The 18739-nt window shown below is 42.1% G+C and overlaps 2 protein-coding genes across 2 annotated transcripts; one reads left to right on the forward strand and one right to left on the reverse strand.

Annotated features, from left to right (window-relative positions):
* The first annotated feature begins 8020 nt into the window (after positions 1–8020).
* Positions 8021–11104, forward strand: nkapd1 (NKAP domain containing 1). The gene is made up of 6 exons (XM_080525703.1): positions 8021–8093; positions 8791–8861; positions 9002–9090; positions 9418–9573; positions 9983–10036; positions 10251–11104. The coding sequence occupies exons 2-6, from the start codon at positions 8802–8804 to the stop codon at positions 10675–10677; spliced, it is 786 nt and encodes a 261-aa protein (XP_080381829.1). The 5' UTR covers positions 8021–8093; positions 8791–8801; the 3' UTR covers positions 10678–11104.
* Positions 11105–13132: 2028 nt separating this feature from the next.
* On the reverse strand, positions 13133–17577 carry lrfn1 (leucine rich repeat and fibronectin type III domain containing 1; the record flags this gene model as incomplete). Its single annotated transcript, XM_080525497.1, has 2 exons — positions 13133–14084; positions 16193–17577. 2 exons carry the CDS (start codon positions 17575–17577, stop codon positions 13133–13135), a joined length of 2337 nt encoding a protein of 778 aa, XP_080381623.1.
* Between the last annotated feature and the right edge of the window lie 1162 nt (positions 17578–18739).

The raw sequence follows: 18739 nt of genomic DNA on the forward strand, positions 1-18739 counted from the left end.
GCGGGCATAGGCTGAGGAGGAGGGACGCTAGTATCATGTTGCATTATTTCTTTTTTTTAAAAAGCCTGTTGTCAGCAAGCCTGTCCCATCAACAGCAGACAGTTGGCCTACACACACACAAAAATAATCTATTAACCCTTCTTGGGAGAAATGGTTCTTCAAGGCTTCTTCGGAGGAGATAAATGATTCTAGATAGAACCCTAAGACGATCAAGGATTCTAGATAGAACCCTTAGGAGATAAAGGATTCTAGATTCATAGAGGTTACTACATTTTACATTTACATTTCCCTTAACAGAGGATTCTACTGTACGAAGAACCATCAACGGTTCCCCTTACAGGGCCAACCCGAAGAACAATATGGTTCTTAGAATGGCTAGTACATCAAAAGATGGCTGACATGGAATTGTAAAAGATAATTGCCATTATTATTGCATGTGAAGAGCTCAAAGAGAAGCAAACAATTCAAAGGTGGCACCAATAGCAACTAAACATAATTTCAGTGAACGTTACAATATTGAGTCGGTTATCAATAAAGCTGTAAACTAAAACTTCCAAATGGTACATCAAAAGATGGATAAATGCTAAGTGGGTTGCTTGGGAATCTGACGTCACCCCATTGAAGTAATGGTTATGGTAAGGGTTACGGTTAGGGTTAGGTAAGGGTTATGGTTATGGTTAAGATTGTTACACTACTCAACTATTTCAGTTATGATTGATTACTACTTCAGTTATACCAGCTCAGTGGCCTTGCGGTGAGAGTGTCCGCCCTGAGATTGGTAGGTCATGAGTTCGATCCCCGGCCGAGTCATACCAAATACAATACACATGGTGCCCAATGCCTCCCTGCTTGGCACTCAGCATTAGGGGTTGGATTGGGGGTAAGACCCAGTGTCATGTCCAGAAGGGGGTAAGACCCAGCGTCATGTCCACCACGGAAATCAGAAACAGGAGATTTCCTGCCCTATGGGCCATTAGGCTCGAGAATCATTGGTTCTCAAGGCTACTTACTTTAGTATTTCAGTAATGATTGTCAATCATTTTAAACCCCTTGTTCATCACATTTAAAAAATATATTATAACGATGATTTTGATATTCCCATGAACTTTGGAACAGAGGAAACCATGAATGCATTAAAGAATGACTTACTAGCACAACATTGGGAAATTGTATCTAAAGAACATGATATTGACAATGCATATGAAACATTTTTAAGAATATTCACTTCAAAAACTGTCCAATAAAACAATATAGCAGAAAACAAAAATACACAGACCGACCATGGATCATAAAGGGACTACAAAATGCCTGTAAAAAGAAAAATACACTCTATAGAGAATTCATAAAACAAAGAACTAAAGAGACAGAAAATAAATATAATAAATATAAAAATAAGTTAACAAATATTATAAGGGTATGTAGGAAGGAATATTATAGTAAAATATTGAATATTAACAAAAACAATATTAAGGGAATATGGGACATATTAAATAGTATTATTAAAAATGGTTCTAGACAACAGAGTTACCCTCAATATTTTATTGATAACAACATTATAAAGGATAATATGCATGATGTGGTTAATAGCTTTAATATTTTTTTTGTAAGTTGGACCAAACCTGGCAGAAAAAATTCCTGATCCATTGTCATCTGAGGATTGGGATGACCACCTTATAGATAGGAATCCTAGCTCAATGTTCCTTACACCAGTAGAAGAAAAGGAAATAATAGATATTATTAATAAATGTAAATACAAAACATCTAGTGATTGCAATGAAATTGATATGAAAATTGTGAAAAAGGTAATTGAGGGGATTTCAGAACCACTAACATACATCTGTAACTTATCGTTCCAAACCAGTACATTTCCTAACAAAATGAAAATAGCTAAAGTTGTACCGCTGTATAAAACTGGGGATAGACACCACTTCACAAATTACAGGCCTATTTCTTTACTTCCACAATTCTCCAAAATTCTAGAAAAACTATTCAATAACAGATTAGACAAATTCATAGATAAACATAAATTACTTTCTGACAGTCAATACGGATTCAGATCAAACAGTTCAACATCACTGGCATTAATTGAATCAATCGAGGGAATTACAAACGCTATAGACCACAAACAGTATGCAGTTGGAGTATTCATTGATCTTAAAAAAGCTTTCGACACAATCAATCATAACATATTAATCAATAAACTGGAACGGTATGGGATCAGGGGGGTAGCATTGCACTGGGTGAGAAGTTATTTAAGAGACAGGAAACAATTTGTGAAGTTCAAATTCAAATTTTATTTGTATAGCGCATTTCTTACAAGATGCAACTCAATGCGCTTCACACAATGAAAATGTTCAGTCAATCAGTCAATCAATCAATCAATACTGACAGAGCCGCGAGCAGGCAAAAGTAAAAAACCTGTATACTATGTAGCCAGGAAAAATTCCCTTGCAGCCCTCTACCAATAGAGCGACTACTAGCCAGTTTGCTTACCAGTACCCAGCGGTCCCCCAGGGGAGGCCAGGACCACCGGCACAAAGCAAGCAAGCAAGGGCAAAAACCTGTACACCATGTATCCAGGAAAAATTCCTTGCATATTATCGGCGTACACACTGTCCATAAATTTTGTGTTGTATTTGCATCGTTCTGCATCCAGTATGGTCACAGGTCCTGCCAAAAGAGAAACTTAAGCACAGTTATGATGCAACAACACAATAGAGACAATAAAGATGACAGCAATACAACCTGATGGTGGTCCTGGTACACCCTTGTACCGGTTCCAGTACTGCTCTAGGTGCTATTTGGAGCTGACAGTGCCTCATCAGCACCCGGGTCCATTTTCCTGTCAACACAAATCTCAAAAACACGAGTATGGTGTAATGGCCTAGTGATCCTAGTTCTATAATGTCCAATGTCTCCCTTAGTATCAAAAGGCGACATTGAATAAGTAGGTTTTGAGGTCACGCTTAAAAATGTCCTGAGTTTTAGACAACCTCAGGCCCTCAGGTAGGGTGTTCCACAATCTAGGAGCATATATGCTAAAAGCTGATCCTCCAAATCTCTTTGTCCTAGCCTCTGGCACTATTAAAAGTTCCGTGCCACTAGACCGTAGGGGTCTAGCTGGTGTGTATCTTATGAGCATGTCCACCATGTAATTGGGTGCATCACAGTGAAGTGATTTATAAACTAGTAAAAGGATCTTAAAGTCTATTCTATGACTGACAGGGAGCCAGTGTAGTGATCTCAAGACAGGTGTGATGTGCGCTCTCCGTTTGGTCCTAGTAAGGACACGAGCAGCAGCATTTTGAACCATTTGTAGTCTATTTATCATTTTTTTGGGGAGACCTGTCAGGAGAGCATTACAGTAATCTAGCCTACTAGTAACAAACGCATGCATTAATTTTTCAGTGTCTGCCTGGGAGAGAAATGATTGTACCTTAGTGATGTTTCTTAGATGGTAGAAGGATGTTTTAATAGTGTTATTAATATGAGTTTCAAAATTTAGATCTGGGTCAATTATGACACCAAGATTCCTGGCCTGACACTTAGTGTTAAGAGCTAGTGTTTTCAAGTGTGCAGATAATTTCTCTCTCCCAGTTTTCTCGCCAATGATCAATACCTCTGTTTTTTCTTGATTGAGTTGGAGAAAGTTTTGTGTCATCCAAATATTAATATCGGCAATACAGTCTATCAGGTGGTCGATCATCTTGTAGTCGTTGGGAGTTACTGAGATATAAAGCTGAGTGTCGTCAGCATAGCTGTGGTAGTTAACGCTATGCTTCTTGATAACAGAACTGAGGGGTAGCATGTATAGGCTAAAAAGCAACGGTCCTAAAATGGACCCCTGGGGAACTCCACAGGTTGTGCTATAATTTTTTGACTTATGGTCACCAAGGGCTACAAAGTAATCTCGGTCAGCCAGGTAAGTCCTGAACCAGTTTAAGACCGGACCTGAGAGGCCAACCCAGTTTTCAAGTCTCTCAATAAGTATGGAGTGGTCTACCGCACTTAAGTCTAAGAGTACAAGAATCGAGAGTTTTTTCGAGTCTGCATTTATCCTAAGGTCATTAGTTACCTTAAGCAAAGCGGTTTCTGTGCTGTGGTATGATCGGAAACCTGACTGAAGTGGGTCATACCTATTATTTAGGACTAAGAATTCATGAAGTTGTTTATACGCTGCCTTTTCTAAAATGTTGCTTAGAAAAGTGAGATTGGATATTGGTCTACAGTTTTTGGGATCAGAAGGATCTAGGTTACTTTTCTTCAGGGTGGGTCTAACCAGGGCAGTTTTTAGCGCCGCTGGAAATATCCCTTTAAGTAGGGAGTGATTTACAATGCCTAGTATGTCATCAGACACAGATTCAAAAATGTCCTTAAAAAAGGTGGTAGGAATAGGGTCAAGAGGGCACGTAGACGGTTTAAGCTGTGACACAATTTTACCTAATGTTTCCGTACTAAGAAGTTGGGAGAGTATTCATCGTCATGCTTGGACATTGCTTGTGGCATCCCCCAAGGGTCAGTATTGGGTCCGAAACGGTTTATTCTTTATATAAATGATATTTGCAAGGTATCAAAAACATTAAAATTAGTACTATTCGCAGATGATACAAATATTTTTTGTTCTGGGGGAAATTTAAAGGAGCTACTGGAGATGATTACTTCAGAAATGTGCAAATTAAAAAGATGGTTTGACATAAACAAATTATCATTAAACCTAAGCAAAACTAACTACATGTTATTTGGTAATTATAGAATGAATACTCAAGTACAGATACAGGTAGATGGTGTAGACATTGAAAGAGTTCATGAAAATAAGTTTCTTGGTGTGATAATTGATGATAGAATAAGCTGGTCATCTCATATAAAAAATGTCCGAAATAAACTGTCAAGAAGCATTTCAGTACTGAGTAAGGCAAGACACGTTCTGGACCATAAATCACTCCACACTCTCTACTGTTCACTGCTTTTACCATATTTAAATTATTGTGCGGAGGTTTGGGGCAATACTTATAGACTACAATCACTATTAGTATTGCAAAAAAGAGCCATAAAGTTAATTCATAATTCTGGTTATAGAGATCACACAAATTCATTATTCTTAAAATCAAAAACATTAAAATTCACGGATCTGGTCCACCTTCTAACAGCACAAATAATGTATAAAGCAAATACCAACCTACTCCCTGGGAATATTCAAAAAAAAAAAATGATAGAGATGGGAGTTATAATTTGAGGGGGGAGTTAAATTTAAAACATATTTGTGTACGTACAACGTTAAAACGTTTTTGTATTTCTATATGTGGAGTGAAGCTGTGGAACGGATTGAGTGTGGAGCTAAAGCGGTGTCCAAGCATGACCCAGTTCAAAAAGCGGTATAAAAACATGGTCTTGAATGAATGAATGAATGAATGAATGAATGAATGAATGAATGAATGAATGAATGAATGGTCTTTATTGTCATTGCTATAGTACAGGTACCAAACAACGAAATTTAGGAGGGGTGGCTCTGTCATGCCAAAACCTGCCGCTGCCAAAAGCTGCCGGGGGTGCGGCCTAACGCGTCACGACCAGCTGGCACGCGCACGCGTCACGACCAGCTGGCGACTGTGACGCGTCAGTCTAGTGTTTTTGAAACCTCCGAGGCGAGAAAGTAACCATATATATTCACAAAATGTATCCGGTTTATCAAAATAACCCTTATATCTATCTGATCTGACGGTTTTTTTCACAACGTTATTACTAGTCACTTTAAGGCCCAGGAGGGAGTTAGCGATTAGCGATGTTTAGCTTAGCTTAGTTTAACAGAAGTATCTTCACTTTTAACATGACTTCCCGTGGTCGTAGAGGGCTGTTCGACCGCTTAAAATGACTGTGTAGACCTGTAGACCTTCACAAGGTCAGGAAGTCCTTGATCCATGCACATATAGAGTGCGATAGTCCCAGGTCTAGTAGTTTGGTCACTAGCCTGTCTGGAAGGATGGTGTTGAAGGCAGAGCTGAAGTCCACAAAGAGCAGTCTCGCGTAGCTGTTTCCCCTCTCCAGGTGGGATAGAGTGGCGTGGAGAGTCGTCGCGATGGCGTCCTCTGTGGACCTGTGGGCTCTGTAGGCGAACTGGTATGGATCCAGGTTGGGCGGGAGGCGTGTGAGTATGTGTGCCCGGACTAGTTTCTCGAAGCACTTCATGATGATTGGTGTGAGTGCCACCGGGCGGTAGTCGTTTAGGCAGCTCACCGTGCTTTTCTTCGGGACTGGGATGATAGTTGAGGTTTTCAGGCAGGGTGGGATGGTGGCCTGGGACAGGGACTGGTTGAAGATGTTGGTGAAAACCCCGGCCAGCTGGTCGGCGCAGTCCCTCAGCACCCGTCCCAGGACGCCATCCGGCCCCGAGGCTTTCCTGGGGTCCACCGCCTTCAGCACGCGTCTCACTTCATGCTCTGTGAGGGTGAGGCTGCTGAGAGCTGGAGAGAGTGGTGTTTGTGTTGTGGTTACCTCCGTTCGCCCCTCGTCGAACCGGGCGTAGAAGGAGTTCAGCTTTTCCGCCAGCAGGGGGTCGTCCTCTGCGGCTGTGAGCCTGTTGGCTCTGAAGTTTGTCATGTGCTGAACCCCCTGCCACATCCGCCTGGAGTCGTTGCTCAGGAAGCATTCCTCAATCTTCTCTCTGTGGTCTGCCTTGGCCTCTCGGATGCCGCGCTTTAGGTTAGCCCTGGTGGTGCTGTACAGCAGTGTGCCCGTCCCTGCGAAGAAGGCGTTGTCCCTCTCATTGATCAGTTTTTGGACCTTCCCAGTCATCCATGGCTTCGTGTTGGGGTAGACCCGGACCCGTTTGTCCACGGTGACTGAGTTGGTGCAGTTCACTATGTGGTTCAGAACCGACGACGTGAACTGTTCCAGGTCCTCATGCTCATATTCCTGCCATGAGGTGTCATTCAGGCAGATCTGCAGGGGAGCGGACCCTTCTGGCCAGGTTCTGACAGTCTTAGTGGTGATGGGAGCACTTTTCCTCATGGTAGTGTAGGCTGGGATCAGGAGGATTGACACATGGTCAGACATGCCTAGATGAGCTAGCGGTCTAGCCTTGTAAGCACGCTTGATGTTGGTGTATACCTTATCCAGGTACGAGGAGGAAGAAGGTCTTTGACAGTCACAGGTGTTTTCACTGATTATTTGTTTATTTACATTATTTGTTTTCTATTGTTGGTAAATATGTAAATACGTAAATGCATTTGATTTCATTAAACAAATATTATATTAATATTGAAGTTAACTGTAGATTATTAATTATTAATCTCTGAGTATTGGAGAAGGGGTAGGATTAAATAATCTTATGCTTTCTTCCTACTCCTTTTCGGACATGTTAAGTTAATAGTGTTTTGTTTAGTTTTTCTTGTTTTTTGTATTTTGTTGTTATAACTATTTTCTTTCTGATCTTGTCTTTGCTATTTTAATTTGTTCACATGTTCGAAATAAAGCTTTCATATCATATCATATATATATAACTTTAGATCTGTATTAAAATTATTATGTATTGAAAATAGTCATATTATTTTAATGGTTTTGCATCTGTAAGACGTTGCTGATGCTTGCAGGTGACATAATATGCTTGATTGCATCTGTAATCTTATCTCAAGTGAAAATGTTTTATTCGTTTCGGTGTTAAATTGACAAATTGCAATAACATCAATTAATATTCTGAATTAAATTGTAAACATTTCAGGGAACACATACTGACACGACACCAGATATAACCGTTTTATAGTATACATTAGGTTGTTCAATATGATCCAATTTGTATTTATTTGTCTATCACTGGTTCCTTTGCAGGCTTCAGGTGACATACACAATCACATACTGTACATTATTCACCTAGTGAATTTTCTTGAATTTCTCCTTTACTTGGGGCCCTAGTACCTTCTGTCCTCTACCCAATGATTGAAAGATAATATGGCCAATCAGGTTCATACTCGTACTCTGACGTAGAAAAACTCGTGGGCGTGTGCTTCCTCCGCACACAAGAGGGTCTGCTGGCTCAGACTGTCATTTTATTTATTTATTTTATTATTATTTACCAGCTAGCACGCGTTTGATTCTGAACGGTAAGGATATTGTTCAACGTATAACGTTTTTATTAAATAACAATGCAGCAATTAGTAAATCAGAAAATCGGGATTCGGTTACATGTCTTTATTTGAGTTTTCACACGCAAGTAGATAGCATAATGGATGGATAGCAAGCTAAGCTAACTTCCATTTAGCCGGGTACAAGGCTACCCATGGACAGACGGAGTCGGAGACTTTGCCATGTATCGAAATAAACATTTGTGATCAAATCATTTTTTCGCTGACTCTGATGGTTCGTTGTTTGGTTGCTCCCTTCAACTTACCCAAATGTGGCTTGCAAAAAAAAAAGAACACACCATTTTTTTTGTATAGGCTACGTTTTGTATATTTTGTATATAACTTTAGCTCGAACTCGGGATTTGGTCAAACTTAGTTCACTAACTCCCTTTATTTGCTATTAAATTACGTTGCAAGATACATTTGTCTAACTCTATTTCGATACATGACAAACTTCCGACTATCGGTCAAAATGACTAGAGGAGGATGCTATCTGGTTAACTTTCATCCTGACCTCCTCATCCGCTTTAGCTATACAAACAACTCGGTTAGGATATCAACACTATAGCCACAACGTTGCCATACAAAGTGAATATGTTGCCAACCAGCCATATCCAGCCGCAGTTAAACGTTAATAATAATAATGTCGACCTATATGTATCTGATCTTCCTACAGGTGTCTGAATCATGTCCAGGGTGCCGGTCTTGCTCCGAAATCTCATCCGTCACACGGATGCCCACAACAAGGTGTGTGTGTGTGTGTGTGTGTGTGTGTGTGTGTGTGTGTGTGTGTGTGTGTGTGTGTGAGTGAATGTCTGCTTGTCTGTTGAGGTGTTATGGACCACTTTATGTACTCACCATTTGTGTGTTGTTGTTGTTTTTTGCAGATCCAAGAAGAATCAGAGATGTGGAAGATGAGGGTCATGGAGAAGCAACCGTCTTTCCACAGACAGATGCCAGCTACAGATATGGCCAGGTCTGGTCACTGGTTGAGCATTGAAACAGTTTACAGCTGTGGTGATTCACGAAACTGCCACATGGAGCTGGTCCAAATATAGGGGCTTTACACACGTCAACACTACAGGGTTGACCACAGGGATATTCCATCAACGTCGCTAAAGGAAAATCCAGGCTTATTTTTTATATGTCTCGTTTGCGATGTTGATGGAAAATGAAAAATTGTTGGAAAATGTATATACTATATATATATATTTATTTTTTTGCGAATGAGGCCAGCACAATCCAGCTCAGTTCGGTTCTGTAGTGTGATTATTAGAAGTTACAGTGGTTTTGTGTTTCTCAGAGGCCACATGCACTGTGATCGTGTGGAGGATGATGGGTCCAGAGACAGGCTGAGAGAGCGACTGGGGAACAAAGAAACCTCCTCAGGCCAAGACCAACGAGAGGCACGCTATTGGACACGCAAGCTGTATGAATTTGAGGCCAATGATCCAGACAGGTACATGATTTTACTGTCGTTACAGAAGACCTATTTACCATTGTAAAGGATTGTGATGATCACATGTTACTACTGAGATGCTCTGCCTGAGAGTTGTTAGCCTTTGTGTTTTTCATCTAGGCCTAGGCTAATAGTTTATTTTTTCCTGCGCTTGTCTTGTAAGAGGTCCTGGATTCAATCCCAGCCAGGGGTGATGCCAGTCTTGTTTCCTTGTAGTGGCATGATCTTTACTTTCCAACTGTTGACAGACAGTGAGTGAGTGTGGACGGTTGGTCTCATTAACATTGTTAATAGGTCATTGTGGGTTCATATATACTGGGACTATATACTGACAAATGTATGCAGTAAGATGTAAGTCACTTTGGATAAAAGTGTCAGCTAAATGGCATGTGTAATGTGTGTTTTACAGGTGGGGACACAATGGTTTTAAGGAGCTTTATCCAGAGGAGTTTCGGAGTGAAGAGTAAGTCATAATGAATTCTGTTACTGTTAGGAAAGATCCCGTCCGCAAATCTCCTACTTCTCTATGTTGTACCTGTTATGCACTAATGAAACAACCGTTTCCTTAGTAAGGCACCTATACCAGTTGCAGATAAAGACAATAAACCCCACCTACATTACAATTACTAGAATACTTCAAATGAGCTATTCTCACAATGATTGGTTTGTCTTTTTAGAGAGAAAAAATGTCACAATGAGAATCGGCGTCACAAAAAGAAAAATTCCAAGACCAGCATTGACACAACAGCCAAGGCCAAACGCTCAAAGAAGTCGTCGAAAAAAAAGAAAAAGAAAAAAGAGGAAAAGCGAAAGAGGGGAGAGGAGTCGGATGGTGAGTCCAGCAGCAGTGACAGTGCCAAAGGAAAGAAGAGGAAAAGTGGTAAAAGCAAACACAGGAGGAAGAGGAGTGAAAAAGGGAGAGAGGGGGGGGAGAGCATCTCAGAGGACAGTGGTGAGGAGGGAGGAAGGGGGAAAAGGACACAGTCACACAGGAAACGACAGAGGGATTCTCATCAAGGCTCAGAATCAGGGCCGGAGTCGAAGAGGAGGAAAAACTGGAAAGCCGCTAACAAGGAGAAATCAGAGGAGAGTTCTGAGGACTGAACCTCTCCACTGATACTACCAAAGACCCTGTCCAGAAACAACCCCTAGCCCCTACTCCCTAGAGACATTTGTTGGAAAGGATTTCATACATATTCTGTGTGTGTGTGTATATATATAAGCAAAATCATGGATGTATGGCACCACCACGACAGTCAGAGGAGTGTGCTCTGTTTTCCCCTTTACAAGAGTAACCTCTTCATAACCTCTCTCCTATGGGCATTCTTCAATACCACAGCACTGAGTCACTGTAGTAACAGTGAATGCTGGGTTCTAGGGGATCTGCCCCCACCTATAAGTCTAGTCCTGGAGTCACAATGACACATCTTCATTGGAGATACTTTAAGTCTAGGATTAGGCATGAACTGACATGTGTCCTGGATTCCCCACCATATCTCCACCAATAATGACAACTGATTATGCAATTATACCAACCAAGAATGACTTTTTTCTCTTTCTTTAAAAAAAAAATCTTTTTATTCAATATTTCTTTTGAACATTTGTAACTTATTGATTTGTGAACAACACATTTGATGAATAAAATACTTGTTTTTATTAGTTTTGTGATTGTTTTGTCTTCTCATTGTGTATTTCAACATGCAAGACAATGGGTCATCATTTCGTTGCCTTGTTTTTATGGATTTTCTACCTTTGAATGTTTTGGCTCTTTATTGCTCAGAACATCACCTTACAGTACAGCTCAGCTCAGCTAGCCTCCGTAGTGTGATGTTCTGACATCATGAGGATTGTGAAGAACCTTCACCTGGATTAACTCTTTTTAGAACATACACTGAACTGTAAAATAGAAAGTAATTGTAGTGTGTTAGTTTTTTTGTATTTATTTTCCAACTGAGACACTCCTCTCCAATTGCTAATTATCATGTTAATCATGTCAGTCTTTTCATTAATTGTGTTTAGTGTGGTATTTAACCTGTAAATCATGTTTTAGGAGACTTCCAACCAGGGTAGCAGGAGCACTAGTGCTGCCAAAAGGTTTTATTTGCTATAGTAAATAATTAAGTATTGTAAGCTATTTATTCTCAGCTATTGTTTTGCATACCCATAATGCGTTGAACAGACAGCTCCCGCAGGAGAATTATTCAAGTGGTGATCTCTGAAGTACCATCGCCCTCTAGTGTTGATATTGTGACACTAGAGGCTAATTCATCCCTTATTCCCTTCCCAGGCAGTTTTCAATGTCGTGTTCTGTAGACATCCATTAATTATGGAAGGAAGCGTTCTTGTTTGTCTAATTCTCGATGGCCGTGTTAACTCTCTAGTACACCCTTTTCCTTGTAGTTCAACATTAGAGAAATTCATTTCTTCTAGATGAATCCAACCATATTTTCACAACAGCCTCTTTTTGATGTAAGTGTCATATAGGCCTATATTCTTTGTCAGTCCACGTCAGATTCAAACCATGCCATCATTTGAATAGGCTACGCAACAGGCAAGGCATATACATACATGGGACTGCTGAAGAATCGCAGTAAGAAAATGACAGATACGCACATGGTACAGTTAACCCACACAAAAAATTTAATACCCTCTCATAAGGGATAAGTGGTCCAAACCTTGACATACTAAATATGGTGTGTTGACACATGTTTTTAATGTAAAAACCTGTGACCAACACTCAAATGCTTTGTAAAAAGTCATGTGGCATTATGACTTACTTACTTACATAGTTAGTACACATACACCAATGTTTTAATATACTTATATATGTATTTTTTGTTGTTGTCTTTTTTATCTAGACCAGCCAGATACAATAACCGATTAATATACAGTCACACCAGGAACAATACTTAATATCATACAATCCAACCAGCATAGTCCACCGATGTAGCAGGTTCTGTCCCCTCTATGCTAACATTTGAAATCGGCATGTGTATAGTTCTAGAATCTTTTCATTATTGTATAGACTGGTATAATAATACTTGTCCTTGAATCTCGTGTCTTCTGTGCAAAAGTCTTTGAAATAACCCAAAGGATGATCAACTTAGGATACCTGGTTGTTCACTTTACAGTGTGAATGTTTTTTTCTTTTTCTTTTTTTTCTTTTCTTTTTTTCTTTTTTACATTTAAAGGAAAACAGTCACATCCATTTGCCACACCCCTTGACATGTCATAGAAAAGGAAACGAACTCAAAGCAATGCTCCCCACAAAACAGGGGGAAACCATGATAGAAAGGAAGGTTTATGACTACAGTGAGCAGCATCCTCCATTCATACATCTTTTTAGAATAAGGCACTGCTGCATAAAGAAATGACATTGCCAACAACCCTCTCTGGTAGTATGGGGAGGTGTGTGTGTGTGTGGGGGGGGGCAACTCTCTGAGAGTTTGTTTGTGATCATGTTCATATAACTATAGTTGTGTGTGCTTAAGTTAGTGTGTGTGTGTGTGTGTGTGTGTGTGTGTATAAGTGATGGAGAGGGGGCCAGAGTGTGTGTCCCTTAGACTGTACTCTCCAGCATCCACTCAGTGCTGCTGAAAGTAACTCTCCGATTGGCGAGTGGTGAGGATTCCACATCGAGCTGGTTGGTGGACTTGTGCCTCCTCGTCCGCGCCCGGCGGGGGTAACTGTGACTCTGAAATATGGAGTAGTCGCCCCCGTCGAAGGAGAACCTGTGCCTAGTTCGTGCCAGCTCGTTCGGCAACAGCCCCATGTTGGCCAGGGTACTCTTCTTGTCTTTGAGCCTGGGGGCCTCTTTAGTGCCGGCGTTGGGGCCGATAAGACACAGGGACATGGTGGAGCCAGTCAGGCTGCTGTCTGTCTGCGTGTCATCGGATGGGGGCCCGCTTGATCGCCGCTGGGAGACATCCAGGCTGGTCCTTCTCTTATTCATCTTCTCCATGGGCATCATGGGAGGAAGCTCCACCTCCAAGATGGCCGTCGTAGCCGGCCAGTCCTCTCCCTCCTTCTTCTTCTCACAGTCCACCTTCAGCACCAAGGCCATGCACTCCTTGGCTGACGGTGGAGCCTCGCTGCGCTGGTGCTGGTGCTGGTGGTGGTGGACCTCATCAGTTGGCTGCTTGGAGGTGGAGCGCTGGAGTCTGTGCTGGCTGCCGTTGGTCTGGGAGTGCATGCTGCTGGCCTTGGCCTTGCCGTCCTCGGGGCTGCCGCCGTAGGCCTTGTAGCGAATCATGAGGATGATAATGAACACCAGCACAGAGGCCACGATGATGCCACCGATGATAATTATCATGGTGCCGCCCAGGAACTGGCTGTGGATGAAGCGGCACTGGCTGACCTCACTAGCGGTGTGGAACTGGACACAGCCCACCACGCGGGTGGCAGTTAACGAGGTGATACCATCATCATACACAGCGAGCACACAAAGGTCGTATTCCCGCCCAGCGGCCAGATCGTTGATCAGAAATGTCTTACTGGTGGACGGAATCATTCTGCAGAAAGAAGGAGAGAGAAGGTATTAGATATAAAGGTGTATAAAGGACATGCCAACTTTGTTTTACACCAGTCGGTCTTTGTATACTGCACCACAAATAGTCATGGTAGACAAAGTAGACACACGATAGTGCTGACAGTTGACTTATGAAAGACAGTGTTCTAAGAAGGTGACAGTGAGAAAGGACTCAGCGTTTTACCTTATACTAGGATGCCTGAGGTTAAATTTCAAGGTGACAACAAGGTAGTAGAGGCATAATTATGTTTTATATATGTCACAACATCTGCAGGCGAAGGACAAACCATGCCGTTGGCCATATGCCACATGGCGTGAAGACAGTGTTGATGTTGTGCGAATATTCTAAGGTCAAAATAACTCGCATTTGCCAGATTACAAGGCTAACACTTGTCTTTGAAACATGAAGGAGGAAAGACATTGTCTTCAGGCAGACATCTATGTTAATATAATTAGAAGCGCAATCCTTTTCCCTAAAGGTAGACTTTGATGTCTCTCACTTGTAGGTAATAATGTATCACCTAAAGACAAAAAACACTCAGGTCCATGTTTAAGCTGGGGGAGTAGATTATATGGAGGAGAAGCTCATTAAATCAGATCTGATAAAAATAGCAAAGTCAACCAATAACAACAGCTCTGAACTTGACCTTATGACAGCCTGAGAAAACTTTCCAGGACACTGGTTTAGTTCCTGCCCAGGTGCTGTACATTGGGTCAAACCAACCGTCCAATACATACAGTACTTTTATTCAATAAAGGTATTATTACAATGAATAGTGGAAAATAGCGATCTCAGCACACACAGTGCCTCATTTCTTATGGACTGAAATAAATCAATGAATTCATTTAATAAATTATAATATTAGAGAACTCACTTTACATAGGCTAAGTCAGGCAAACACTATTATTAAATTACAAAACTGTAGCTGGCAAAAACTACAGAGCAGTAAAATGCAATACTTGGACTGGCTATGTCAGAAAAATCCAATAGGAATCCTGTTTTTTGTGTCAGAGTGTAAAGAATTGTCTGTCTAGACTTCTCCAGAGTGAATACAAGACTGTGGAGTCTAGGAACAGAATACTTGATTTCAAATTGCCATACAGTACTAATATGTGTTGAACAAATCAAGACATTTTGTGCATTATCAGATCATTAGTTCATATTAAAACTAATATTGTACTAGTAGTTCACTGGTGATAATGATCAGCTACAGTATCCATGTGTCATTCTTATAATAATAATAATAATAATAATAATAATTGCAACCTCTGTATTGTAATTATTTTCTAGTTTCTAGTATCAACATGTGTCTACTCAATGCAACCAAACCTCTCATTACTGTGTGGTTAACTACTTAATAAGAGCCCATAATTCTGTGTGTGTCAACCTGACATTTAGTAATGAGCTAGACCAGACATGAACCATTCACATTACAACACTGTGATATTAATAGGGCGCCCCTAATTTTGTTCTGATCAAGCACTGCAAAGGGGAAAAGCAATTCTCTACGGTTGGGGTTGGACTGGGATGTGAGAGGGCTTGTTGCAGCTAGATACTATTAAATACACATTAGAGTAAATGTATTATAAATGCCCCCTCAAAGTGAAATGTAATAGCATGTTAGGTCAAACATTCAGTTGCCCCTATACCTGTGAATCTCTGCTATTGCTGTTGTAACAACAACATGCTGATGCACAGTGCATACTTTATTACTTTGACATTTCATAATAATGGAGTTGAACGATTTGTGTTATTACGTTAGGACTGTAAGGACTGTTACACAAACCACTCCACAATGACCAAAATACTATGTCACCTGTTTAAAACAATGTTGTTACAAGCAATTACAGTGTTAATACACAGGCACAGCTATGAACTTGAATCTATCAAAACATATGGTTGGGTTATCTGATCCCAAAAGTAAATGTAGTGCCTGCTTACATTTTGTGATATACTTAAATCATACAGCACCTATGCAGCTTTGGGAATTACAATGGACTGTTATGCCTCTCAGCAGATGGGCTGTCCAGATGGTCCCTCCTCTTCTCTGTTCCCCACAACCCCCCACAGCCCCACCCCCTATGACTTACCTGTAGACCAGGGTGTCGTCTGCAGTGCTGTTGTACTGGATCTGGTACATCCTTATACCAGGGATGTGACGCTCGGATGGCCAGCGGATCACAGCCGAGGAGGAAGTGAGCTCGGCCACCACCACTCTTCTGTCCTGGTGCAGCTTGTCATGCCCCTTGCTGTCGTTCCCAGACTTGGACGAGGTGGTGATGTCAGAGAGCCCCGGGTCTGCCTCTCTCATGTGCCCTGTGTTGTTAACGAACAGCGGCAGAGGGATCATGTTGATTACCACAGCGGCTGTGGCAATGCCTGCGGCGTTGGAGGCCACACAGTTGAACGCCCCACTGTCCTTCAGCGTGGTGATGAGGATATCCAGGGTGCCATTGTCATACAGGATGGTACGGGAGTTGTTATGCACCAGCTTGCCATCCGGGAAGCGCCAGTGGATGGCCGGTTCCGGGTCTCCCATGGCCTTGCACTTGAGGGTGACCCCCTGGCCCTCCATAACGTAGGGCTTGGTGACCACGTGCTTGGTGATCAGTGGGGGGTCACAGATGAACTCCTCCTCCTGAATGGACCAGAAGTACTTGTCCATCAGGTGGTCCGGGGAGGCGCAGGTCTCCAGGTCATCCTCCCGGGTCAGTCTACGGAGCCACAGAAGCTCGCAGTTGCAGTGGAGTGGGTTTCCCCCGAAGCTCACCGCCAGGGAGGAGGGGTTGGAGCCCGTGTCACCGGAGAGCACCTCGGCGTGCTGGAACAAGCTGTCCGGGGGCAGCTTCTGCAGGCGGTTGGACGTCATGTCCAGACGCACCAGCTTGGTGAGCAGTGTGAAGGTCCCTGCCCCGATGTGGTCAATCAGGTTGTGGTCCAGTGTAAGTGTGTTGATGTTGGTCATCCTGCTTATTTCCTCCCACGGCAGGGTCCTCAGGTTGTTGTTGGACAGATCCAGGTCCTCAATGGTCGACACAAACTCATCGAAGGAGGTGGGGGCCACATGGTGGATCTGGTTGTTGCCCAGGATGAGGTGGCGCAGGTTGATCAAACCTTTGAAGTGGTCACTCTTGATGACACTCAGTCGGTTTCCGTCCATGTGGAGTGCTCTGAGCGAACGCAGGCCCAAGAAGGCGTGGGGTGTGATCAGGCTGATGGTGTTGCGGGACAGGGTAAGGTGGACCAGGCTGGTCATGTTGAAGAAATCTTTTCTACGGATGACAGTGATGAAGTTATCGGTGAGGCGCAGCTCCACGGTCTTACGGTCGATTGTGGGGGGCACGAACAGCAGGCCGGTCTTGGCGCAGAGCAGAGTCAGAGTAGGGGAGAGGTGCTGGCAGATGCAGCGGCCTGGGCAGTTGTAGCCTCTCACCAGTACCGCACACAGCAGCACACACAGAACCAACCGCTCCATGTTCTATCAGCTTCCAGATCCTGGAGCAGACACAGAGAAATGGTACAAAGTCATGTCAAAATCATATTTCATAAAGCAGGCACCAACCACGATTATTGAAACTGCCAGGAAGGCATCAATCACTAGATGATATGGAGCTTTGAAATGATGGGATTTGATGATGACTGGCATTATTGCAATGGTCTGTCATGACCTCCGGGCTTGGTATTATTCCAGTGAGGAAACACAGCATGGTTTGCCAAGTAAAAACAGGGTAAATATGCAGCCAGGCTCCATCAGCGCCGAACCCTGGAGTATAATATAAAAGGATTGCAGGGTCGTTTTTTAATATTAAGCTAATATATCATATACTGTATATCCCCATCATATTAGGTATATATATATATATATATATGGTTTGTATGCTTTTCAAGCACTTCAACATCAGTGTAGGGAATTATGGGGAAAAGGGCACTCGTCAGCACTGCTTAAGGATTTATATGACCTTTTCATGCTCTCTGCACTCTTTATGATTCTGAAATATACTGTCAAATTGGACATGAGTGTCAAGTAAATTATAGCACAACAAAGTGAAGGTGAACTAGGGAGACAGAGGGAGTAAAAGGCCTGGTTCTAAATCCATCAGATGGAGGCATTATTGGATGATTCTCAGGTGTTGAGTCTGATGTTCAGATTCTGTGATCCCCATTTAGCCGTATTGATTCCCCCCTCTCTGAAAGCATAAGTCTGCAGTGACAGGTGTGGAAAGAGATCCTTGGGTGTAATAACCACAAAATCCCGATAGAACACCATTCTTTGGCGGTTGCCATATTGCCAGCAGTTTTCCTGTTTTTGGCATCCATTTGTTGCTGACACATGACCCCTTGATGTTTATCATAAAGTCCATTTAGGTGGTAAAAAGAGGGACTGGATGACGACTTGGCTTTTTCTGGGGGAAATAATCCTGTCACTCTTTTGATTTGTCTGTAGGTTCTGATCACTCTTTTTCTTTTAATCTACGAATCATTATCTTTCAATTTGTTAATGACAATTATGTTGTATTGTAAATGTGTAATTTTAGCTAGATCTTTAACTGTAGAGAGCAAAACACAAACATTGTATTTGTTAACATGCTTATTTTCAACATTCACTGTAGCCAATATTTTGGTCACATTTACATTTC

This window comes from Nansenia antarctica, assembly GCF_963989245.1.
Source record: "Nansenia antarctica genome assembly, chromosome: 3".
Lineage (NCBI taxonomy): Eukaryota > Metazoa > Chordata > Actinopteri > Argentiniformes > Microstomatidae > Nansenia > Nansenia antarctica.